The following is a 26188-nucleotide window of genomic DNA, read 5'->3' on the forward strand; positions in this document are numbered from 1 at the left end:
TGGCGTGCACAATGAGTGATGCGTTTTCTGTCAGTGAGGAGGTGGTGAGCTAGCTAGCTGAGCCCAAGGCCAACATTTGGCTAATGGCTAGCGGAAATAGCTAGCTTGCAGACATGGCAGACGCGAGGAGAAAACGACCTGACCCAGCAGCAACTACTCCTTCATGTAAGCCAAAGAAACAGAGAAATTTGGAGAGCAGACAGGCAAAAGGGGAAAGCGAGAGAACTAAGAGATGTAAGGGAGTTGAAGGGATTCAAAACCGACTCAGATTTTTTTTTTATCTGCTGAAAAGGTAAGTCATAGCTAGCTAGATAATATCTTACTAAATATAAAGTGAAATGTTGCTATTTTTTTGTTAATATGTATGCCAGTAATATTTTGGATTACTTGTTTTGATTGTTTTCAAGCCACGTGTCCAATAGTTCGTATTAGCTAGCTAACGTTAGCTAATAGCTTGTCAGCACACTGCTGACAAGAGTGTGCAAAGCTGTCATCAAGGCAAAGGGTGGCTACTTTGAAGAATCTCAAATATGAAATATATTTTGATTTGTTTAACACTTTTTTGGTTACTACATGATTCCATATATGTTATTTCATACTTTTGATGTCTTCACTATTATTCTACAATGTAGAAAATAGTAAAAATGAAACAAAACCCTTGAATGAGTAGGTGTGTTCAAACTTTTGACCGGTACTGTATATTTACAAAACAATACAGTGCATTCAGAAAGTATTCAGACCACTTCACTTTTTCCATATTTTGTTACATTACAGCCTTATTTTATCCACATTTTAGAAGGATTTTTTTTTCTCATGAATCTACACACAACACGTAATCATGACAAAGCGAAAAAAGGTTGCAAATGTATTGAAAATAAAAACCTCAGGTGCATCCTGTTTCCCTTGATCATCCTTGAGATGTTTCTACAACTTGATTGGCGTCCACCTGTGGTAAATTCAATTGATTGGACATGATTTGGAAAGGCACACACCTATCTATATAAGGTCCCACAGTTGAAAGTGCATGTCAGAGGAAAAACCAAGCCATGAAGTCAAATTAATTATCCGTAGAGCTGTGAGACAGGATTGTGTCGAGGCACAGATCTGGGGAAGGGTACCAAAAAATGTCTGCAGCATTGAAGGTCCCCAAAAACACAGTGGCCTCCATCATTCTTAAATGGAAGAAGTTTGGAACCACCAAGGCTCTTCCTAGAGCTGGCCACCCGGCCAAACTGAGCAATGTGGGGAGAAGGGCCTTGGTCAGGGAGGTGACCAAGAATCCGATGGTCACTCTGACAGAGCTCCAGAGTTCCTCTGTGGAGATGGGAGAACCTTCCAGAACTACAATCATTTCTGGAAGCCACTCCTCAGTGAAGGCACATGACAGCCCGCTTGGAGTTTGCCAAAAGGCACCTAAAGGACTCTCAGACCATGAGAAACAAGATTCTCTGGTCTGATGAAATCAAGATTGAACTCTTTGGCCTGAATGCCAAGCGTCATATCTGGAGGAAACCTGGAACCATCTCTACGGTGAAGCATGATGGTAGCCACAGCATGATGCTGCCATCTCAAGGATGATCAATGGAAACGGGATGCACCTGAGCTCAATTTCGAGTCTCATGGCAAAGGGTCTGAATACTTATGTAAATAAGGTATATCTGTTTTTTATCTTTAATACATTTGCAAAAATGTCTAAAAACCCATTTTCGCTCTTTCATTATGGGGTATTCTATGTAAATTTAAGGAACCTTTTTTTATTAAATCATTTTTAGAATAAGGCTGTAATGTAACAAAATGTGGAAAATGGGAAAGGGTCTGAATACTTTCCGAATGCACTGAAAGGGGATTGGAAATGATGCAGACAATTACATTGATAGAAGCCACAATCTATCTGCAATATTAAAGCTGATCTACCCCCTAAAAAAGTATTTAAAAAAGAAAGGAAAGAAAAGATATCCCTGAAATGAAGTATTTTTCACAATTGGGATCCAAATGAGGAATAAAGTACAGTGTAGTCGTGGAAAGTATTAACCTGTTATGTTTTTACATTTTTTATTTCACCTTTTATTTAACCAGGTAGGCTAGTTGAGAACAAGTTCTCATTTACAACTATGACAAGATAAAGCAAAGCAGTGCGACACAAACAACAACGCAGAGTTACACATGGAATAAACAAACATACAGTCAATAACACAATAGAAAAAAGTCAAATATACAGTGTGTGCAAATGAGGTAAGATAAGGTAGGTAAGGCAATAAATAGGCCATAGTGGCAAAATATTTACAATTTAGCAATTGAACACTGGAGGGATAGATGTGCGGAAGATGAATGTGCAAGTAGAGATACTGGGGTGCAAAGGAGAAAGGGAAAAAAATAACAGTATGGGGATGAGGTAGTTGGATGGGCTGTTTACAGATGGGCTATGTACAGGTGCAGTGATTTGTGAACAGCTCTGACAGCTGGTGCTTAAAGTTAGTGAGGGAGATATGAGTCTCCAGCTTCAGTGATTTTTGCAATTCATTCCAGTCATTCGCAGCAGAGGACTGGAAGGAAAGGCGGCCAAAGGAGGAATTGGCTTTGGGGGTGACCAGTGAAATATACCTGCATGCTACGGGTGGTGACCAGTGAGCTGAGATAAGGCAGGGCTTTACCTAGCAAAGACTTATAGATGACCTGGAGCCAGTGGGTTTGGCGACGAATATGAAGCGAGGGCCAGCCAACGATGTAAACATACTTGGTAATAAATAAATGGAATACTGCAGTGGTGAAATGGCAGAAGTTGTGTGTTGTAAGGTGCAGGAGTCTCCCTGCAATTCATGCAGGTGCACCAGCAAGGTTGTCCGGAGATAGCTCCCCGGTACTCCATGATGTCAAAAATCACTTCATGTAGATGGGAAGAGGCCAGCTCCAGCACCTCTCCCCTTTCGTTAAAGAACATCTCTTGCAATTTAGCCTGTAATGATAAGAAAATAAGCAACATGAAATTACAGAATGCAGCCAAATGTTGTGTGATATGATTAGAATGTTGTGAAAAGGATAAACAGTACCAAAGGTTAAATATTCTTGCAGTCGGGCAGCCCTTTCAAGGTCTTCCTTTCCAATTCTTTCTGCACCCCTGCCTGTGCCACTGGACGGTCTGCGGCTCTTCAAACTGAAATCCTACAGGGGAAAAAACATGTACACAACACTTATTAGTATTGTAATGTTCATTACATGGTATTTTATGTATAACCAATAAGAATTTTCATGCAGAAGAGTCAAGTAGAACACTTCTACAATAAATAAACATCTTCATAGCCATTGCTCTCAAAAATCAAGGGGCCATCCCACACATTTTATTAGCTAGCTAGTATAGGAGTCAAAGAAGGCAAAGGGCTTTTATTTTATTTTATCAGGGAGTCTTACTGAGACCAAGGTCTCTTTTGCAGATGACCCTTGAATTACAGAAATTACAGAAATGACCCACATCAAAATATAAATACAAAATGCAAGCAGCTAAGAAAAACATGGACATAAAAAACAAACACATTCATCAGACTTGCCAAAGCCAATTTTATTTTCCATGAATACAAAGCTATAGTAATAGTCAAAATTCCTTATTTTACACTGCTTTTTTTTACGCAAGCATGATACCTAATGTACTAGCTAAATGTATCGTCATATTACCATTTTGTACCGAGCAGGGAAATTCATGGTAGCTATTATCAACCATGTTGCTAGCTAAGTTAGTTAGCTAGCTACCTTGACATTGCTAATGTTAGCTAGCTTTCTGGCTGACAATGTGAATATTATAATGTAAAAATGTTTACCTGTTCTGAAGACGTTGCGCAAATGGAATCGAGCTATCTTCAATTACAACAGCCACAAAGTCAAAATCGGCTACGCCGGGTTTCCACTAGATAACACAGCCACAAAGTCTCATAGCGGCTGTTGATGCCACGTCAGGCCTGGGTAAAGGCCGGCTCGGGGGCCGTATGCGGCCCGCAACCTGATTCAATATGGCCTGCGGAATCATGCTCAGATCACATAAAGAATTTGCGAAAGTAAAGTTTTGAAAAACGTATTTGTTATTGAAATTAAAAGCCCAATGAATACTCGCCTTTGTGTAATTATATAACTCCCACCGCTTGTGGGACATTTTATCTTGAAGGCATGTATAAATAACTGCATGAGGACAGACAGTGACTGACAGGCTGACACACATGTCACAGTTACAAATAGTAGCTAGCTAGAAATTGCTCAAAAATGAGTTATTTCAAATATTTCAAAGCAAAGGGAAGTAGACAATGAATGTAGGGTGTTCCAGCAAGAGTGGATATCAACATGTTTCTTTATTGAAGTATCAGGGAAGGCTGTGTGCTTAGTGTGCAAAGAGAGCATCGCTGTCTTGAAGACTACAACTTGTCCCGACACTTCTAGACGAAGCATGCACAGAAATATAGGAATATGTCTTCATAGCAGAGGGCAAGTGCATCGAACGAGTTGCTTTCTCAGTGGCAAAAGCAGCAAGGTCTTTTCACATAACTGCATTCAGCAAACAATGGAATTGCGAGAGCTAGCTATGTGCTGTCCCACAAAATTGCTAAACATAGCAAGCCATTCGCTGAGGGCGAATTCATTAAAGAATGTTTAATTGACTCTGCAGCAATACTCTGCCCCGACAAGAAAGAGCTGTTTGAAAACGTTTCCCTGTCATGACGAACAGTGACACGGCGTGTTGAGGACATCGCAGAGAATATGGAACAACAGTTGAAAGACAAGGTAAAGGATTTCACCTTTCACCTATTTCTCCTTGGCCCTGGATCAGAGCAGTGATGCACGTGACCCGGTGTAGTTGTTGATATTCTAATAGGCTGGCCACACCGCTCACGTCGTGTGCAACATACATTTAGTTGCAACATAAATTTAGAAATCTATGTTATTCAATTATTGCACCCACACTGCGCGTATCAACGTCTGAGCGTCTGAGTTGCCAAGGGCTAAAATAGAACTCCTTTCTATTTCTGATGCAGATCGCGCTGCAAGTCCTGCCTCTCCCATGTCCTCATTGGTTTATAGAAGCAGGTACCCACGTGCCATCTCCTCATTGGTTATACCCATGTGGGTGATTGAAAGACGAACTGTGATGCCGGTCAGTGTAGTAATACTATGAAAGTGTAGATGCCAATCGCCATATAAATTCAAAGATGAAAAAGCCTGGAAGGAGGAGCGATGACTAGAAACGATTCAGTTGACCGTTTTATTTGTGGATTAATTGTCGGAGTAGAGGACCTTGTGCATTTCAGGTAAAATAACAACTCAATGTTTATATCCCAGGACGAATTAGCTAGCAACAGCAAGCTAGCTAAATAGGACAAATTAGCTAGCAAGTGCAAGCTAACTAGCTAAATTGCCATACATTTTTAATGCTTTTTGACCTGTTCCAAAATTAATGTAATTAGTTCAGAGTTTGTTTTGATATTTTATCCTGCGTGTTGTGATCGCGTTTGGTGTACGGGGACAAAATACATTTATGCACGATGGCGCATGATGGCCCATGATGGCGCATGCGCGCAGCCGGTTTAGGTTCGGTGTTACAAGGCATTATCTCAGACTTTGAAATTACAGAGGAGCTTGCTTCAGTGCAGTTAATGAAGAGCACAACCACAGGGGAATATTTATTGTTGGAGGTTAATAAGTGTGTGGTAAAGATGGGACCGAGTTTTGAAAAGTTATCCGGTGTCACCACTGATGGGTGCCCAAACTTGACAGGAAAAAACGTTGGCCTTTGAGACGGATACAAGATCAAGTAGCTGAGCTGAACCCAGATCAGAAAATTATTTTCCTGCATTGCATTATTCATCAGGAGGTATTCTAAATGTGTTCTGAAAATGAGCCATGTTGTGGATACAGTCACTAAAGTAGTAAACCTCATAAGAGCAAAATCTTTAAACCACAGTCAGTTTGTCTCACTGTTGGAAGAGACCGTCGGTCATGCAGATCTCCCCTACCACACAAACGTGAGATGGCTGAGTTTGAGAAAGGTGCTTAAAAGGGTGTGGGACCTGAAGTCAGAGATTCCTTTAATTTGCAAAAATTCTGCAAAATATCTGGATTTCCCTCAACCTCAAGATAAAGATGGTTGGCTGATTTTGCCTTCACCGTCGGCATCATGGCCCACATGAATGAACTGAATTCCAAACTACAAGGTAAGGGCCTTTTTGCACATCAGATGTACAGCCTTGTCAAAGCCTTCAGGGGAAAATTACTCCTCCTGACCCGCCAAGTAGAAGCAAACAATCTCACCCATCTTCCGACACTACTAGTCTGTTCCCTATCAGATGGCCAGCGGGAGAAGTATTCATCGCTGCTGTGTGCTTTGAACGGTGAGTTCTCTCCGTTTTGAGGATTTCAAAATCTTGGAAAATTACATGCTGTTGGTTTCCTCTCCTTTCACTTTCAATGTGGATAACACTCCCACTGACCTGCAACTTGAGCTTATCGATCTTCAGTCTGATGCAATGATTGGAGAACTATTCAAAACAATGTCACTGATGAGGTTCTATGCATCTCTCGATGAACAAAACTTTCCAAAGATTAGGTGTCATGCTCAGAAGATGTTTGTACTGTTTGTATGTGAACAGACATTTTCAGTGATGAAATATAACAAGTCAAGGCACAGATCATCTCTTACTGACTCTCACCTTTCAGCAATTCTGCATATAGCGACGTCAGAAACTATACCTGACTTCGCTACTCTAGTCAATGCCCTTCAGAGACTTCATTCCTCACACTGACTAGTTTAAATGTAATGTTGAGCTCTCTCTCTTTCTTGTGTTTTTGTGCATACCCGTTAATAATATATCTTCGGGATTGGTGTCCCGTCTACGGGATGGTTGAGCTAACGTAGGCTAATGTGATTAGCATGAGGTTGTAACATAGACATATCTGATATTGGCAGAAAGCTTAAATTCTTGTTAATCTAACTGCACTGTCCAATTTACAGTAACTATTACAGTGAAAAAATACCATGCTATTGTTTGGGGAGAGTGCACCATTTTGAACATGGAAAGTTATTCATCAACAAATTAGGAACATTTGGACAGTCTTGATACAACATTTGAACAGAAATACAATGGTTCAAAGGATCAGTCTAAAACCTTGCACATACACTGCTGCCATCTAGTGGCCAAAATCTAAATTGTACCTGGGCTGGAATAATACATTATGGCGTTTCTCTTGCATTTCAAAGATGATGGTACCAAAAAAATACAAAAGAACGGTTGTTTTTTTTCTTTGTATTATCTTTTACCAGATCTATTGTGTTATATTCTCCTACATTCCTTTCACATTTCCACAAACTTCAAAGTGTTTCCTTTAAAATGGTACCAAGAATATGCATATCCTTGCTTCAGGGCCTGAGCTACAGGCAGTTAGATTTGGGTATGTCTTTTTAGGCGGAAATTGAAAAAAAGGGGCGGATCCTTAAGAGTTAACAAGAGTTCTGTCCGTGGTGCTGAATGCACAGTGTACTTTTCCCTCCATGTAGTTCATTGCATGTTTAATAATGAAAATACCTACCAAAAGGAGAACGTAGATGTGGTTTATTTCTGTGCATGTTAAAAAAGTAAAATAAGTAACATATCTGGATGTGATTTACAGTAGATATATCTGTTAACACAGTAATCCTGTAATATGATTCTGGCCCATGATGGCAAAAATCTATTCTAATGTGGCCCTCTATGGAAAATAAATGTGCTACGTCATCCCAGCGGCGACAACCAATGAGAGCTGGGGTTTCTGGGATATCGTGTTCAAATCTAGAAAAAATATTGCATTCTTGCCAAATGGTTCTCTAAAGACAATGTACACACAGTTACGCAGTGCAGGTTTAAAGAACGGGAAGCTTAGAAATAGCACACACAGAGCAGATCTACAGCTTCTTAGACTTGTTTTCAATGAGAATGACAGATCTATAACTCACATTTCTATGTGAATTTTTGGTTGTGTCACCCAAAAAGTTACAGCTTTAACTAACATTGGAACAGTGTGCTACACCACATTGCATTGCAATGCTGTTGACTTTGAATGTGCTGGAGTGTTGAAGACTTGCATCTGAACATCCCAGTAATTATTATAATTAGCAGAGGAACAGAAACAGCAATATGATTTAAAATAGACATTAAAACTCATACTGCAAAAAAAAATCATGTCCTTGAGCAATAATAATGGAAGAATGCTTTTCAAACAGACTACGTATTATTAGGTCAGATTTTTGTTTGTATGAATGCATACAGTAGTCTATTGATCAGAAATGGCTTATACATTGCCCTCGTCCCGAAGCTCAATTGGTTCAACAGAGAGAGAGCCGGCTTGGGGGACGAGATTACTTATACATAGGCTAGTTTACTGGAATAAGTCATCTCATGAGTTTCTGCCAAACAGGTAAGATAATCAGGCCATGGTTAAAAATGATCAATTGTTCCTATTCTCATAGGACTTGTAGAGAATCTCTGTGTAGCATACAATAAAATCAATTTGGAAGATATTGTGTGTGTGTGTGTGTGTGTGTGTGTGTGTGTGTGTGTGTGTGTGTGTGTGTGTGTGTGTGTGTAGAGAGGTGAGGGGGAAGAGAAAATATCACCTCAGATCCCCTCAGCATGACTCTAAGCCCACACGTGTTGCAGCTAGTCTGTCCCCATTGCCACTCGCATGGATGACAGATGAACAAATCTCCCTGACCCAATGAAAAACCCATCTCCTTTTACATTCAGCAGGCTCTCAGCAAATGGGGCTGCTATTTAGAGAAGAGATGTGTCCCAAATGGCACCATAGCCCCTATTTAGTGAGTCCTATGGCCCTATGGGCCCTGGTCAAATGTAGTGCATAGGGAATAGGCTGCGATTTGGGATGGAGCCAAGGTCTTTGCGTCTTTGCTCCCCAAATGGCCCATGAACACATTAAGACGGCACAGATCAAATAGCTACATATTAGGAATTTTACAGAACCGTTCCAGGCTGGCCCGGACTGACTATAAATGTATCAATGTGATATCATCCTCTTTTTGGATAGAATTCAAGTTTCTTTATGCATGGGTGTATCGTTGTAAGCTTTTACCACATAGGACTGTAAGTGTGATAGAGAAGGTACTGCTACAGTACAGCATGTATAGATTAAGTGAATGGATCCTAGCACTGAACCTTGTGGGGCACCACAGGTTATGGACTCCTCCCATCTTTCCAATGAGGAGGTATTGCTTTCAGTTAGAAAGGAAGGTACAGTACATCCAAACATATTACAGAGGCAGGGGACTGCCTACAAACAGATAGAATGAACAATGACAAGCATTTACAGTAAATTGACATAAATCGCAATACACTCTGGATGATTTTAGGCATAACTGGTATATGATACCATCAATTCCAAATTAACTTTTGTTTAACAGTACATTACTGTAAAAATGTGCTGTATTTCAAATGGTATTGTAATTCCACCCGACAGAATACAGTACCCTACTGTATTTTTGGAGCGCCAAAAACATTTTGACCACTAGTGGGTGCATGATATTGTTGTTTCTGGCTCATTAACATGTTTTTAGGCATACCTTGTAAGAGGCTACATTTGTTGTACCGTTAGTGAGAGGGATGTTCCAGTTGCCTGTAAGTTACCTTAAAACAACGATACCAAAGATTACGGTAAGAGTATATGTTAACGTAAAATGGCTACAGTAGCATTATTGGTACAGTAAATCAGTTACAGTAACAGTATTGGATACCGTAAAATACTGTACAGTAACATACGGCACCTTCATTAACGGTAACATACAGGCAACTGGCTGCCAGTAAGTTACCGTAAAGTGTCTGTTGAGACTATCAGCAAATGAGCAGACATTCGTGCGCTTTTTCCAGTAATATATTAATATAGGCGGCTTTTAAACAGGCCATGGTCAATACCAAATCAATTATGATAGTAAAGTGTTATAACTCTTTCACCGTGTGGCAAACCTGTACACAGTGCACGAATTACAGGGGATCATGGCCACCGAATGAGATTCAACAAAACTCAAACTTTCGTCAAACTTTAGTCTCTAACCATTCTCCTAGTTGTTTAAAATGCAATTGTGTACTGTTATGCTACAGTGTCAAATATGAAAATAAAAGCTTATTCCAAATTAAACGAACACCCCCATATCTCTGACTTGGTTTAAACCAGTGACACAGTTGGTTTAGGTTCTTTCAATCGCATTCATCTCCTGTCTGCTTTTTTCTCTGTCTTTTTCTCTCCACTGGGCACAGACATCAATTCAATGTCTATTCCACGTTGGTTCAACGTAATTTCATTGAAATGACGTGGAAACAATGTTGATTCAACCAGTGTGTGCCCAGTGGGTTGAGCTTTCACTAGCGAACTTGCAACATTGTTTCAACTGAGCCCTCAGTTTTTTCTGCATGGATGAGCTCGGGACAGACACAGCTGTACTTGAATCCCGTATTTCAGCCCCTTTTCAGGTGTCCCGACTTTTCTTTTGACAAAAAAAGGCTACATTTGTCAGCAAGACGCATCAAATGAATTCAGACTGTAGGTCTAATGGCAATCGTCGAATGTCATTACACTTTTTGGTGTTTTGTAACAGATGTCTCTTTCCCATCAAATGGCGGGTGCACAGTGTGCTGTTTGGATGCTATAATTATTTTGGAGTGGACGAATGTGCTCTGGTAGCCTATTTTTTGAAGAGAATTGTTTGACAATCAGATGAGAACATCATGACTGCTTGTGTTAATGCCACATTAAATTGTAACGCATGTTTACCGTTAAAATACATGTCTTTACTATTAGGCCCATTAAAAAAAAGTGCACGCCGCCAAATAGGAAATCCCATCAAAAAAATGTACACCCCTGAATGTCACAGTATAATTCACACTCTGCCTGAATGTCCTATCTCTTATGTGAAATTAGTTAGCTGGGGGATCTTACTAACGACTCCATTGATCACCTGTGCTAAAGAAGCGAATGACTGTTGCCATAGAAACACCGTGTGTGTTTTATCTTTCACATAAACTATAGAGTGTTGTGCTGTGGTGTTGGACTGTCTCTCTCAGGGCCTGTTTGGACATCTCCCCAGCCAAGTGTGAATAACAGGCTCCAGGAAAGCTCTTTTGTGTGTGTGTGTGTGTGTGTGTGTGTGTGTGTGTGTGTGTGTGTGTGTGTGTGTGTGTGTGTGTGTGTGTGTGTGTGTGTGTGTGTGTGTGTGTGTGTGTGCATGCGTGTGTCTATTTTTGTATGCATATGCACATGTGTGTGTACGGGAGCAGGAGCATTTTTGCGACACGTGCCATCGTGTTGAGGCCTATTTTTACACTGTTCAGGCTTAATTCAGATTAGTATTTAACAGTTAGTGAATATATCCATGTAGAGGGGGAATTCGACTGTGAGTTGCTTGGTCTTCAGTTGTCCCTCTGCATTCTTCCCACGTTTCTCCCATATTTAGCTCACCATAGGATTACATTTAGTAACAAAGTTAAAACCACTGTCTTCCATGCTTTCCTTACGGACAGTCATGGTTTTGATTTATTGCATTATGATGTATTGCTTTATTGCCCCTCTACCTTACACTATTTAGTCTCAACTGGTTTCAATTAGCCTTAAACAGCATTGTTACTTGGAATTGCATAGTTACTTAAATAGAGTTGTTACTTAGTGCCCAAGTGGGGGGGCACACTGGTAATGATCAGAGATGATGACCAACCCAAACTAATCACTTAACTATTTCCTGAGTATACAGTACCTCTAGACTGGAAGTTAAATAGGCACTTGTAGTATCAATGAGGTAGATTGGAAAGCTTCATCCCTCACATCCAAGCCTGTGATATATACTGAGATGGTCACTGCACTTCTAATTGAATAATTCACATAATTCATATCTATAGTCTAGCTTTTTTTCTATACTCTGAATAAACCATTTAACCAAATTGTCATTGATATACTGTTTCATATCTTCAGACTCGATAGCATGGGATGATTAAATGTGACCATTGTGCTGTCACTGGGACTGGCTTTGTGGCTTTACTGAACAGGTAGTCTCTCGTGACAGCCTTAAAGGGGCAATCCGCAGTTGAAACAATAACAAAGCTTCCACAATACAGAGTAGAGCAATGATGAGTGACTGAGTCAAGCCACTGCAATAACGTGCTTCGCTACTCAACGTACGGTGTCACAAATAGGTTGGGATTGCTGTTCGAAAGATTTCAGAGTTAGTTTAATATTGTAAACCTAGACTCATAGCTCTATTTGATCAAGCCTACATTGCAATATTCATGTAGCATGTCAAATATAGTCTCGCGTGGCCATCCTTCCAAATCTCGTCTCGTGGGTCGTTCCAAGAATAGAGTACATTTTGCATCCCTTTGATTTTTTTAAGTAAGAATGTTGCATCAATATTGAATTGTAGCCTTTAATATAGACCACATGGAAAGTTCAATACATTTTGATATGAATAAAGACTTGCTAAAGTGCCAAAAAAAATTGATTTTGACATGTCCCTCATCCTATTTTTTCCGACATCTATTTTAAAATAGAAAACAAATATGAGTGCTTCTTATTGAAAAATTCAGATGGTTTTGTGCCTACTGAACAGGACCCAGAAGTATCTCGTTACCCATCAGCCGCCATGGTTACATGCTCGAGGTAGAAGTTGCTCTCAACCACAGACATAGATGTCTGTTAGTGTGATCAACTGGGTGTGAAAACGGGGTAATCGGCACTCCACAAACTGTTTTAACCTGCTGAGCTAAAGCCTTAGGAATAAGCTCAGGGAGCTAAAGTGAGTCTTCAGGTCTCAGACAAGGTTGCTAATTACCCATGTCCTTTACACCAGAAAGTGGCTAGTCTGGATAACTTCACTAATTGAAGACTCTTCCTTCTTCTTCCCCCAGACATGATGACTTGAAAGAGATGCTGGACAGCAACAAAGACTCCCTGAAGCTGGAAGCTATGAAGAGGATTGTGGCTGTGAGTACTGCTGTCTTCATCTCCACTGTCATCCACCACCATCTTCAACAACAAAAAACTCACTGGGTGAATCTCAGAAGTCTTTCCTTGATTACTCAGGTGGAGGCGAGAAATCAAGCACATGAGGAATCTTTGGAAAATACTTTCAATATTCTCTCTCTCTCAAAATAACCAAACGGGAGTAAAAAGAGAAACAGACTCAATACTTTCTAAGAGGATTCACTGTCACCTTGACACCTTCTGTCCACCATAAGAAATTACTCAAAAACCTTACTTTCAAATCTGTTTTCAGTGCTTTTGCTGTAATTTTGACATTTTCCACCCCATGTGCGAGGTAAAGTTTCAGCTCTTACTCTTTGAGTAATTCTGATTTCTGTAAACACAGTAGCCCACACTACTTTGGAAATCATAGATGGCATTTATCCTATATCCTTCTATATCTTATATCCTTCTGGTGGTTAATAAAGGGTCTTAGTCCTAGCTTCAACAACCATCAGTAGGCTTTAGTCTTCTAACTTGTGTGAGTTACCCTCCTGACTGTCCCAATTAGCACATACGTCAGTGGCACCCTTTGCATTTTCCAATCGACATCTATTATGAATACGGTAGCTTTTAAAATATTCATGACATTAATTATGTAATTGTAAAGGCAGAACAGTTTATTTTCTGGAGTACACTTTCTCTTTCCTCTTTCGCATAAATCATTTCCACCTCTGCTACTGTCGAAAATGTGCTTTCAGTCGAAGAGGACATACTCCTGATAACAAGAATAGCCTGAGGTATTGAAGTTGAATATCTGCCATTCCTAAGACTGATCCCAGACGTCCCATAAAAGACGACAGCTGTAAGAGAATGCGAGAGAATATTCATTATTGGTGTCAGTTTCTTACTACTGAAGCAGAGCAGCCGTCACTGCATAATTTATATCTGAGAATAGTTAGAGAGGTGGAGGGAAAAATGAAGCTAGGCCGAGTAAGTTTGTGGTCAAATATAAGTCTGTTCGACTGCGAATGTAGGTTGCCGCCACCAGTACTTTACACAAAGTATAAGGTTTCATGTTCAGCCTACTTTGACAAAAGGATAGGAGAATTGGTTAACATCTTTTAAAGCCATGCTATCTTTAAAAAAAATAATATCATCACTGTATGTCTAAAAAAAAACACTGTGTGTGTTTATTTTATGAAAATAACTCCAAATACAGGTTTTATCATTTCGCTGAGCCTCCTTATATTTATTTTTATATACACAACCCTGATTGGCGGATATAATCGACTAGGCCAGGGGTGTCAAAAATACGACCCACGGGCCGGATCCGTCTGTGAGGGCGTCCAATCCGGCCCTCGTGTGGTTTGAGTTTAAAAAATGTGTGGGGGGGGCGAAAATATACTTCAAAATAAATAAAAATATATCGAAATTATGTAGAAATGACAATGGACCTCTATTCATACAGTTTCTTGACTGTTTACATCTCACTAATAATCACTCACTGCCAGTGAGCATAGAAAATTCCCAAAATAATAGATAGAGGACTATTTTTATCAAAAATGTTGATGGCTTTGGAAACATAACTAATTGTCAGTGCGGCCAAATGTGGCCCCCAGAGCAAAATTAGTTTGACACCCAGGTCTAGACTCTAGTGCCTACCCTGCTTACCCCTTCAAAGTAGGAGGATACATATGCAAATTAAATATGCGATGTCATGCTGTGGGCCAAAAACTCCATCCCACCTGAACAGGCTGAAATTCTGGGTGTTTCTTTTTTACACTAAAAGGGCATCATCATTTTCAACCTCATAGTGTGGAAATACCATAACAAATCTGAAATCTCTGACTCATTCTTTGACTGTCAAAGTGCGCACTTCCTTCACTTAGGGAGCGCGAGGTAGAGCTAGATCGAGAGCTACTTCACAGGGTTATACAGCCTCACCATTCACTGCAAAGGTAGATAGAACTTTGTGGAATAACGCAAATATATTAAAAATATAAACGTTCTCTCACAATGAAAATACTGAATTGGGGAAGTCCAATCGTTTGTGAGATATGGCATATACAGTTGAAGTCGGAAGTTTACATACACCTTAGCCAAATACATTAAACTCAGTTTTTCACAATTCCTGACGTTTAATCCTAGTAACAATTCCCTGTCTTAGGTCAGTTAGGATCACCACTTTATTTTAAGAATGTGAAATGTCAGAATAATAGTAGAGAGAATGATTTATTTCAGCTTTTATTTCTTTCATCACATTCCCAGTGGGTCAGAAGTTTACATACACTGAATTAGTATTTGGTAGCATTGCCTTTAAATTGTTTATCTTGGGTCAAACGTTACGGGTAGCCTTCCACAAGCTTCCCACAATACAGTGGGTGAATTTTGGCCCATTCCTCCTGACAGAGTTGGTGTAACTGAGTCAGGTTTGTAGGCCTCCTTGCTCACACACGCTTTTTCAGTTCTGCCCACAAATTTTCTATAGGATTGAGGTCAGGGCTTTGTGATGGCCACTCCAATACCTTGACTTTGTTGTCCTTAAGCCATTTTGCCACAACTTTGGAAGTATGCTTGGGGTCATTGTCCATATGGAAGACCCATTTTGCAACCAAGCTTTAACTTCCTGACTGATGTCTTGAGATGTTGCTTCAATACATCCACATCATTTTCCTGCTTCATGATGTCGTCTATTTTGTGAAGTGCACCAATCCCTCCTGCAGCAAAGCACCCCCACAACATGATGCTGCCACCCCCGTGCTTCATGGTTGGGATGGTATTCTTCGGCTTGCAAGCCTCTGCCTTTTTCAGTTCTATTTTTGTTTTATCAGATCAGAGGACATGTCTGCAAAAAGTACGATCTTTGTCCCCATGTGCAGTTGCAAACTGTAGTCTGGCTTTTTTATGGCGGTTTTGGACCAGTGGGTTCTTCCTTGCTGAGCAGCCTTTCAGGTTATGTCGATATAGGACTTGTTTTACTGTGGATATAGATACTTTTGTACCTGTTTCCTCCAGCATCTTCACAAGGTCCTTTGCTGTTGTTCTGGGATTGATTTGCACTTTTCGCACAAAAGTACGTTCATCTCTATGAGACAGAACGCGTCTCCTTCCTGAGCGGTATGACGGCTGCATGGTCCCATGGTGTTTATACTTGCGTGCTATTGATTGTACAGATAAACGTGGTACCTTCAAGCATTTGGAAATTGCTCCCAAGGATGAACCAGTCTTGTGGAGGTCTTCAATTTTTTTTCTGAGGTCTTGGCTGATTTCTTCTGATTTTCCCATGATGTCAAGCAAAGAGGCACTGAGTTTGAAGGTAGGCCTTTAAATACATCCACAGGTACACCTCCAATTGACTCAAATGATGTCAATTAGCCTATGAGAAGCTTCTAAAGTCATGAAATCGTTTTCTGGAATTTCCCAAGCTGTTTCAAGGTACAGTCAACTTAGTCTATGTAAACTTCTGACCAACTGGAATTGTGATACAATGAATTATAAGTGAAATAATCTGTTCCACAGGAGGCTGCTGATTGGAAAACGGCTCATAATAATTGCAAGAACGGTGCAAATGGATCAACCACATGGAAACCGTGTATTTGATTCCATTCCACTATTCCGCTCCAGCCATTACCACTAGCCCAACCTTCCCAATTAAGGTGTCACCAACCTCCTCTGGCGGGTTCACAATTTGACCTTTTCTGAGATCTCTGCCAAGCAATGAGGAAAGGAGCTGACCTAATCCTAATTCCGGGGGCAACAATGGTAGCTAGCTATAACTAGTACACACAGGTGTCCTTTGCCCCTGCCTGTTTGGCAGTGTTTTCCCGCAGCTATGTTAACGATGGCTAGGGCAGGTGTTTGGCAGGCGGGAGCGAAGGACACTGTGTGCTAGCTTAGCCAGCTAGTCCTAAATAGGACTCTGGTACACGACATGTGGGGGCGACACCATGTGCTAGTTAGCTAACTAGTAAGCTAGCATACTGTGTCGCCAGCACACAGTGTCGCACCTGCTGTGTACCAGAGTAGTTAGCAGTAGGCGGGGACAACATTGGTTGACAGTGTCCTTCGCCCCAACCTGTCGGGCACGGTTTCTCCGCTACAAAGCAGGCGGGGGTTACACAATCTGCTAGCTAACTAGCAAGCAAGCACATGGTGTCGCTGACTAGCAAACTAGTGTAACAGTTTTGCTTCCGTGCCTCTCCTCGCCCCAACCTGGGCTCAAACCAGGGACCCTCTGCACACATCAACAACTGACACCCTCGAAGCATCATTACCTATTGCTCCACAAAAGCCGCGGCCCTTGCAGACCAAGGGAAACAACTACTTCAAGGTCTCAGAGCGAGTGACGTCACCGATTGAAACGCTATTAGCGCGCACCCCGCTAACCATTTCACACCGGTTACACTTGCTAGTTAGCTAGCACATGGTGTTGCTCCAGCCTCCCGCCTGCTGTACTAGCTGGAGACGGGGCAACCGGTAGACCGTGTCCTCTTGACCCTGCCTGTCGGGCACTGTTTTCCTGCAGTTCTGTTAACGACGGTGAGAGCAGACGTGAGTGAAGGACACTCAGATAATACTTTTATTTCCCTTTTGACCCACATTCAAAATGTCACACAAGCATGAAGATGTTGTGCTTGAGGGGGGACGTTAATGTAGGAACCAATGGGGTGCTCGAGGGGGGTTGTTCATGAAGGAACCAATGGGATGCTCGAGGGGGGGATGGGGCCTTCCTACAGATGCAAGAATGCCTACATGCAGGAACGCCTCAAATTGTTGGCAATTTTGAAAACTGCCGGTGTGTTGTGTTTTATGAGCAGCCCCCTCCTGCGTGTGTTGTTTTATGAGCAGCCCCCTCCTGCGTGTGTTGTTGCATAAACTGGTGGCTTTTTCCTCTTTGATGGGCAGAGATCTCAGAAAAGGTCAAATTGTGAACCCGCGACCCAAATGTATCATATAAAATGTATATGCCATATCTCACAATCGATTGTACTTGCCCAATTTAGTATTTTTGTTGTGACAGAACGTTTATATTTTTCGTAGATTTGCGTTTTGCGAAGATTTATCTAGTAGTGCAGTGAGTGGCGGGCTGTATTAACCCTGTGACGACCTGGTCTCAGAGCATTTCGTATTATTCTGTATGTAATTCCGAGAAACTGCATTTGGTATGATATGTTACGTTTGGTATGGTTACATAAAACAGGTGATTATTTAAGTCAAAAACGATAGGAGGGTGGTTGGTCGGTGTGGGTGAACGTCTAGCAAACCAAACATTCCGAGTTTGAATTTCATCACGGATAACTGTTGCATTTTAGGTAATTAGCAACTTTTCAACTACTTAGCATGTTAAGTAACCCTTCCCCTAACCATAACCTTAGTGCTTCACCTAACCTTAACCCTTTTAGCTAACCTTAACCCTTTAACCTAACTCCCAAACTTAACCCTAACCCCTAGCCTAGCTAACGTTAGCCAGATAGCTAATGTTAGCCACCTTGCACCTTGCTAGAATTTGCCGTTATCCCCCTTCAACTCAAGAGCCAATGGTGACAATCTTGGAAGATTTTAATGTTTCAAGCAGGATGTGGCTGTGTATGATGATGTCATATTGCTGGGTTTACCTTTTAAGCTGGAATCCTTATTTGCTGAAACTGCCACGTCAGTTTGGGATATCACAACAACAAAGTTACTGCAAACAACAAACAAACTGTCTTTTTTCTCTCGAACATCATTGCCTACGCAATAGAACAGCAGAATATGTACTACAGTGGAGGCTGGTGGGAGAAGCTATAGGAGGTCGGGCTCATTGTAATGTCTAGAACTGAATACATTTGACCATATCAAACATATGAAATCATGTTTGACTCCATTCCACATGGACATAATATCTTTAAAGCCCACACTGTCATTTGGGATTCAGGCTACTGTCTGCTGCTATGCATTTGAGTGTTCATAGTTTCTCACTAATCCAATAACATACGGCTAAATTGATGGTTTTGACAATGCAGTCCAGTGTGTGACCGTTCTGTACTGGGTTTGGGATCCCCAGATGATCGCCAGAGGGAAGAATGCCTCGGACCTCTTTCCAGCAGTGGTGAAGAATGTGGCCTGCAAGAACATCGAGGTAAGTCTTGGAGCCAGCCAGCCATCCCACATATACTGTAGCATGAAGTTGAGGTCACATATACATTTTATTTTTCAGCGGGGTATTGGCTGGCCCGAGTGTTACTTTTTAGATCTTTGAGCCGTGCATAGGCCTATATATCAAACTGTTAATACCTTCATTGGAGAAATTGCCCGTTATTTTCATTTTGTAAACTATCTCAAGCAGACAATGAAGCAAACAATATAGAGGCACAAGAGTAGTTGAAGGCTTGGCAATGTTTAGGTTGTCTTGCATCCAGACTGAATATTGCTCTGTTTCATGTGAAACAAAGTGTGGATGCGAGGCAAATATTAAGGTGATGGTTTCGCTTATAGACTGCCTATGAATGGCAATGAATAGAAGCATTGTAGATTGATAATTGGCAGGTCCAAAGGTGTGTTGTACCGTCATGTCTCAAGTCCCCCCCCCCCCTCTCTCCTCTTCCCCGACCTCTTCACTATCTCAGGTGAAGAAGCTGGTCTATGTGTACCTGGTGCGCTATGCTGAGGAGCAGCAGGATCTGGCTCTGCTCTCCATTTCAACCTTTCAGAGAGGCCTGAAGGTCAGTCACCTTGCCCATAACCACAGATCTAGCATGCCCTACCCCTGATCCTAACCTTAACCATTGGAGGGAGACAAAGATATCTGATATCTGACCCTAGACCTGTGGTCAGAGGCAACTTCTATCTACTCATCTGGAGTAAAAGGGGTCCATTGAGTTGGGAACACGTGACATGATCCTATGGTGTTGTTATGACAAGACAAAGATAGTTCTATTATCAAAGTCGTAAGGTCATTATTTATTTCTTCACACACAGACACATACACAGCAGGAGCAGGGGATTTCTCTCCAGCCATTTTACAACAACCATCTGTTTCACCTGCTCTCCTACTGAAGCTGAGAGGAAATACTAGAGGAGGTTAATAAAAAATAGCTAGGTCTCTCCTCTCTCTCTCTCCTTTCCATTTACAGTGTTGCCTCTTTTATCTTTCCCTTCCACTCTTTCTCTCTCACAGATTAATAGCCAATCGATAGTTAATTCTGAGATTAGAGTTCTCGTTTTTTTGTCACTCTATCCTCGCTGCCACACGTAAGGCTGCTGCTAGGTCCAACTAGGTCCAAAAAGTTGGAAGCTTGATACATGTAGCATATCAGTAGGTTTCTCCATGATCGATGGTCATGGTGTTTTTGACACTTCACTGAATTCACGCTGGACCTACAGAGCCTCCCAGCAGTAAAGAATGTCCATATGTATAATAAAGGAAGTAATTGAGTTAATAAGAAATGTCCTGTCATTCAATGATCTCTTAACATGTCTCTTAAATCTTTCTCTCTCTCTCTCTCTCTGTGTGTCTCTGTGTCTCTGACTCTCTCTGTCTCTTTCTAGGACCCTAACCAGTTGATCCGGGCCAGTGCTCTGCGTGTGCTCTCCAGCATCAGAGTCACCATTATTGTCCCTATCATGATGCTGGCCATCAAAGAGGCTGCCTCTGACATGTCCCCCTATGTGAGGAAGACGGCCGCTCACGCCATCCCCAAACTCTACAGGTATAACATGGGGGGGGGTGTCTGTACGAGAGAGAAAGAGATATAGACAGAAAGAGAGAGATAGAATCCTTGTCTTCCTGACACATGTCTCTTGTCTCCTCTCAGCTTGGACCCAGAGCAGAAGGACTGTCTGATTGAGGTCATTGAGAAGCTCCTGGCTGATAAAACCACAGTAGGTTAAATATTTCCCGTTAGCCAACTCTGTATGCCCTTTACAAGGGAAACTATAACTGAAAACTTAAGCTCAGGTAAACCCATATTCTGCTTTGGACTATTGGTGGAATTACAGGCTTGCGTGAATGGTACCATATCAGGTTGTGTTAAGTGTGAAAATGATACTTATGTGCCAATTTTCATGTCTCTGCCAAAGTCAACATATGGCAATTTTTGGAGCTTATGGTATCTACAGGACTTACGTAATTTCTCTCCCTTTGACTGTGCTTGAAGCTAGTGGCAGGTAGTGTTGTCATGGCCTTTGAGGAGGTGTGTCCTGAGCGCATAGACCTGATCCATAAGAACTACCGTAAGCTGTGTAACCTGCTGATCGACGTGGAGGAGTGGGGTCAGGTGGTCATCATCAACATGCTCACTCGCTACGCCCGGACGCAGTTCCTCAACCCCAACATGAACGTGAGTACAGCAGGTCCCCACATACTGTGTCTTCATGGTTGTGTGTTTGTTTGTGTGTGGGTGTATAGTTTGTGTGTGGGTGCACGCGTGCGTGTGTGTGGTGTGTGTCTGTGTTACTTCACTCATCCCTCCCTCTCTCTATAGGAATCCCTGTTGGAGGAGGGTGGTGGAGAGAAGGCCTTCTATGGCTCTGATAATGATGATGACACCGATGATGAGGAAGACAAAGAGGAGAAGGAGAAGAAGAAGACTGAGGCAACTGCCGTTGTCAAGAGGAAGCCTTATGTCATGGACCCAGACCACCGGCTACTGCTGAGGAATACCAAGCCCCTACTGCAGAGTCGAAATGCAGCAGTGAGTATAATACAACTATTACTACTGCTACGACTTCTACTACTACCACTACTACTACTACTACTATTCTAATTATTATTTCTCTCTTCTTCCTTCTCTCTTCTCTCTAGGTGGTGATGGCTGTGGCTCAGCTATATTTCCACCTGGCACCCAAAGCGGAGGTAGGCGTCATTGCCAAGGCTCTGGTGCGCCTCATGAGGAGTCACAGGTCAGTGTCACCTGTCTTTCCCATTGTCTTCCCAGAGATGGAGTCATTGTAACCGACGTGTTGCCATTAACTATCTATACTCGGTACAGAGTCGTCATGCTATATGACGTGAGACAGTGCTCTCTTTCCATTAGAGAAACTCAACACCCTGTTCTAAATTTGTTAGAGAATTCTCTTATCTACTACATTGTCATAACTTCTATGGTTATATTAGTGTCATTCATTTACATATGTAGGGTTTTAATTTGACCAGTTTCTCACAGCAACAAAATAATCCTGCAACAACATTAAATGGGAATTATTATGTGGATAATAATTAATGGACATTTTTGTAGGGGTTGATACATTTTTCATTAGAGCAAATCAAGTCTGACATTTTAGAGGAAATTACTAACTTTAGAAGCCTTTTTAAACCTTGAATACACTACAAGTTTGTATTTCCTGCAGCGCAGGAAAATATCACACAACAGGGTGATCAAATTAAGATCCTACACCGGTAAATCAGACTTTTTATATTGTTTGAATGTGTTTGAATATTATTAATATAACTCTAATCTAGAGTCCACATGAATGGGACCATAGATAAGAACAGGCACAAACAGTAAACAATGTCACAAAAAGCAAGGAAATTGCTGTGTCTCATCCTGGCCGTCTAGCACCTGCTCTTTAGTTTATTTATGGTGTTGTGGAGCTGCGTGCACAGTGATGAGGTCATCAGTCAGCAACGAGGAAATGTCACCATGAAATTGCTCAGAGAACAGGCTACATCCATCTGCCTAGGGATGATTTCAGTATTGTCACCATGTGACGTGACAACAGCTACACCTCTGTGTGTGTGTGTGTGTGTGTGTGTGTGGTGTGTGTGTGTGTGTGGGGAGAGGCAGCTGCATGTAATTAATTATATTATTGTTCTCTCTCACTCTCCCCCCCCACCCCCTCTCTATCCCCATGTAGTGAAGTGCAATATGTCGTCCTTCAGAATGTGGCAACGATGTCCATCAAGAGAAGGGTGAGTCATAACTCCAACAATATCTCCAAAGGGGGCTGTATTGAATGGTCAAATGGATTCAAAATTGTTTAGGGACTGATTGTTTGGAACTGAGGAGGTACTGCATGGGGTCTGCAGCACGATCTAAAATTATACATGTTATTTGTCTCTGTGTTTCCCAGGGGATGTTTGAGCCCTATCTGAAGAGTTTCTACATCCGCTCCACAGACCCAACCCAGATTAAAGTCCTCAAGGTGACCAAACACTTCTCACATTGACATGCCTTCCTTTCATGTTACAGTATGCTGCAACACGTTGAAATTTCAGAACTTTAATTATAGTCTTGATTGTTTTGACAGCTGGAGGTTTTGACCAATTTGGCCAACGAGACAAACATATCCACCATCCTGAGAGAATTTCAGGTATAGTAAAATGGATAATACTTCTGGTTAGCTTGACTGCCATTCGTGATAAGGATGATAATTTGTTTTGCTTTCCTGTGTATTTGGATACATTTGTCACTAGGGGTACATGGAGGTACAGTACAGGCCTGCCTACAGTGGGTTAACTTCATTCCATGTTTTCTCTCTGGCAGACGTACATTAAAAGCAATGATAAGGACTTTGTGGCAGCCACCATCCAGGCCATCGGCCGCTGTGCCACCAACATTGGGGAGGTGAGGGACACCTGTCTCAACGGCCTGGTGCAGCTGCTCTCCAACCGCGATGGTGAGTAGACCTCACACTCTTCCCGTTCAGACACGCATGACATTTTTGCATTATCATTGAGACTTCTTTTACACCAATCCATAGTTTGGCAATAGTCCAGATGCAAGTCTATTCATGCAACGCAGCCCTCAGGGCCATGCCGGACCACTAAGTCCATACATAGCATGTACATAGTTGCCACCGTTAATGAACAGCGAGAGTATGCAAGATGTCAACAGTTAAAAAAGGAAAAGAGCACACAAAAAAAGTGAAAAACAAATAAATCAACGGTCTTAATAATTCGGCATTATCCCCGTGATTTTATTTCTTCTCTTTTGTTCTTCTTACAGTAACTATTAACACTTGAACAGGGGGAGGATAGTTTTTTCCACTTTGACCATTAAACGAAATCGGATCTTAACACTGTTATATACTAATTTCAACCAAATCTTTACGATTGTATTTTTCGTAGTCTCAGAGAAAAGGTCAGTCTCTCCATCACCAAGATCTCATGTCCAATCATCGACCATGGGTGCCTCTTGTTGTAACCATTTTTAAGTCAGGGCTTTCTTACTTTCTACTCGAAGTATCCCAATCAAGTGTTTGTCTAAAGCATCGCTGAGATCTAATGTAATGCAGCCTAAATAGAGGACCTCCCCTCTGAATGGGACATCAACACTAAATACGGCTTCCATGCATTTATGGACATCCTGCCAGTATGGAACAAGCTTAGGGCATTCCCAAAAGATGTGGTAATGGTTTGCTTCATTAGGCCCTCATAATCTCCAACACTCCATTCCATTACCCTGATGTGTTTTCTTCAGAGTGTTAAAGAACTGCATCATATTTTTCCATCCCAATTCCCCACAAGTTAAATAGCTTGTTGATTTCCATTGTAATTGGCATATGGTTTTCCACTCATCCACAGAAATGACCATGTTACCCTCCCTTTCCCATTTCTCCTTTTATATACAGTATAGTGTATTTTCAGATTTGTACTTTAAGAAGTTATTGTATAGTCTGGAGATAGTTTTGCTGCATGTTTCTGATTTATAAGCAGATATTAATATTTGAATATGGCATGTTCTATAGTCTCAGAGTCCTCCACCTTTATGATTTCATCAAATCGGTGACATATTTTGAGCTATTAATGGAAATCTTGACGTTCTAATCCTTGGCTCTCTCTTAATACTTGGAAGCTTTGAAGTGCCCCCTTGTGTACTAAAGTACAGTAGGCTGAGCGGCCTCTTGTTGCCCATCCTTTAAACTGGTTCTCTCATATATCTTCTCTCCTCCCACCATATCCATCTCTTTAATGATGTTATTCTGTCTAATCCATTGACTCAGGGGTTCTATAAATAGGGCGAAGAGGAGGGGCGAGGCCAGGCATCCCTGTGTCAAACCCTGTTCTTATACATACTGGTTTGAGAGGTCACCATTGATTTTAATTATTGCTAATGGTCTATCATATAATACCTGAAAGGCTTTAATAATGTCCTCACGGAATAGATATAGGCCCATCTGACAGAATCAAAAGCCTTCTCAGCATCCAGGCCCAATGCAATGGCTTCTACCTTATTCTTTTGGAAATGTATCATCATTTGTAATGTTCGTGTAATATTGTACTGAGTGTGTCTGTCGGATAAAGCCTGTCTGGTCTAAGAGAATGAGCTCTGGTAAGATATTTTCTATTTTTCTAGTTAGAATAGATGTGTATAGTTTAATGCAAATTTATGACCGAGATCCACGAGGAGGGGATCTCACCTTTCTGAAATGCCCAGTTACAGGCTGCAAGTAAACTTGGGATAATCTGTTCTCTAAATGTATTTCTACCATTCAGAGGTGAAACCGTCCGTACCCAAGGATTTGTTTGCTTTTATACCAGTAATAGCTGTATTTAATTCCTCTGTGGTCATTTCTGAGCTTAACATCTCATTCTGTTCTTCAATGATGGTGGATACTGTAAGTTCAGTGAGTAAGAAAATATGTCTATCTGTAAGTCATTGTCAAAGTGTGATTGGGAGTGTAGGTTTCTGTAAAATATTTCAAAGCTCTCTTGTATCCCTTCTACTTTATGTTGAATTACTTTGGTTTGGGGGTTCCTTATCTTGTAGACAGTTATATCTACTTGTTGTCCCCCATAAGGAAATTAAGCAACAATTTTCCCATAAGGACCTATAAGCTCGGCCCATTATATTTTCCGCAAATTATACTTTTTGATTCGATTTTTATTTTTTATTTATCTCTGTCTCTCATTAATCCACACAACATACATTTGAACAATTGTCACTAATTGGCCTTTGGGGGGGGGGGGGGGGGGGGCTGAATCATCTGTGGGAGACTGTTGCCCTGTTATTTTTTCAGTCTATAGGCTAATAGTTTCACAGACTTACTACCTACTTCATAGTACCTCTGTTGTAGGAATATACATTTTTTTTCTTCTTATGAGTACATTTTCTTCCATTTTATTCTTCATCTTTTTAATTTCTTGTTTCAGCTTGGGATCTACAGGTTTATGAGACCTTTTTAATTGTTTTAACTGAGATTACAGTTTATTAAGTTTCTCTCGTCTAATGTTCTTTAAAAGAGAGGTAGAGACGATCATTTCCCCCCTCATTACAGCTTTGCATACATCCCAGAGCAC

The 26188-nt window shown here is 41.3% G+C and overlaps 1 protein-coding gene across 11 annotated transcripts in view; it reads left to right on the forward strand.

Moving 5' to 3' along the window:
• ap3b2 (adaptor related protein complex 3 subunit beta 2) overlaps positions 1-26188 on the forward strand; it is a 107335-nt gene that overhangs the window by 43080 nt on the left and 38067 nt on the right. For all 11 annotated transcript variants that reach the window (XM_014124029.3, XM_082957143.1, XM_014124030.3 and 8 more), the window contains exons 2-13: positions 12912-12987; positions 19013-19087; positions 19575-19670; positions 20497-20657; positions 20763-20829; positions 21105-21287; positions 21432-21641; positions 21752-21849; positions 22804-22858; positions 23020-23091; positions 23197-23259; positions 23433-23565. In XM_014124029.3, the coding sequence (XP_013979504.1) occupies positions 12912-12987; positions 19013-19087; positions 19575-19670; positions 20497-20657; positions 20763-20829; positions 21105-21287; positions 21432-21641; positions 21752-21849; positions 22804-22858; positions 23020-23091; positions 23197-23259; positions 23433-23565 (1289 nt within the window). The remainder of the gene's footprint in view (positions 1-12911; positions 12988-19012; positions 19088-19574; positions 19671-20496; positions 20658-20762; positions 20830-21104; positions 21288-21431; positions 21642-21751; positions 21850-22803; positions 22859-23019; positions 23092-23196; positions 23260-23432; positions 23566-26188) is intronic.

The sequence above is a fragment of the Salmo salar genome, chromosome 10 (genome assembly GCF_965601325.2).
Source record: "Salmo salar chromosome 10, fSalSal1, whole genome shotgun sequence".
In the NCBI taxonomy this organism is placed as follows: Eukaryota; Metazoa; Chordata; class Actinopteri; order Salmoniformes; family Salmonidae; genus Salmo; species Salmo salar.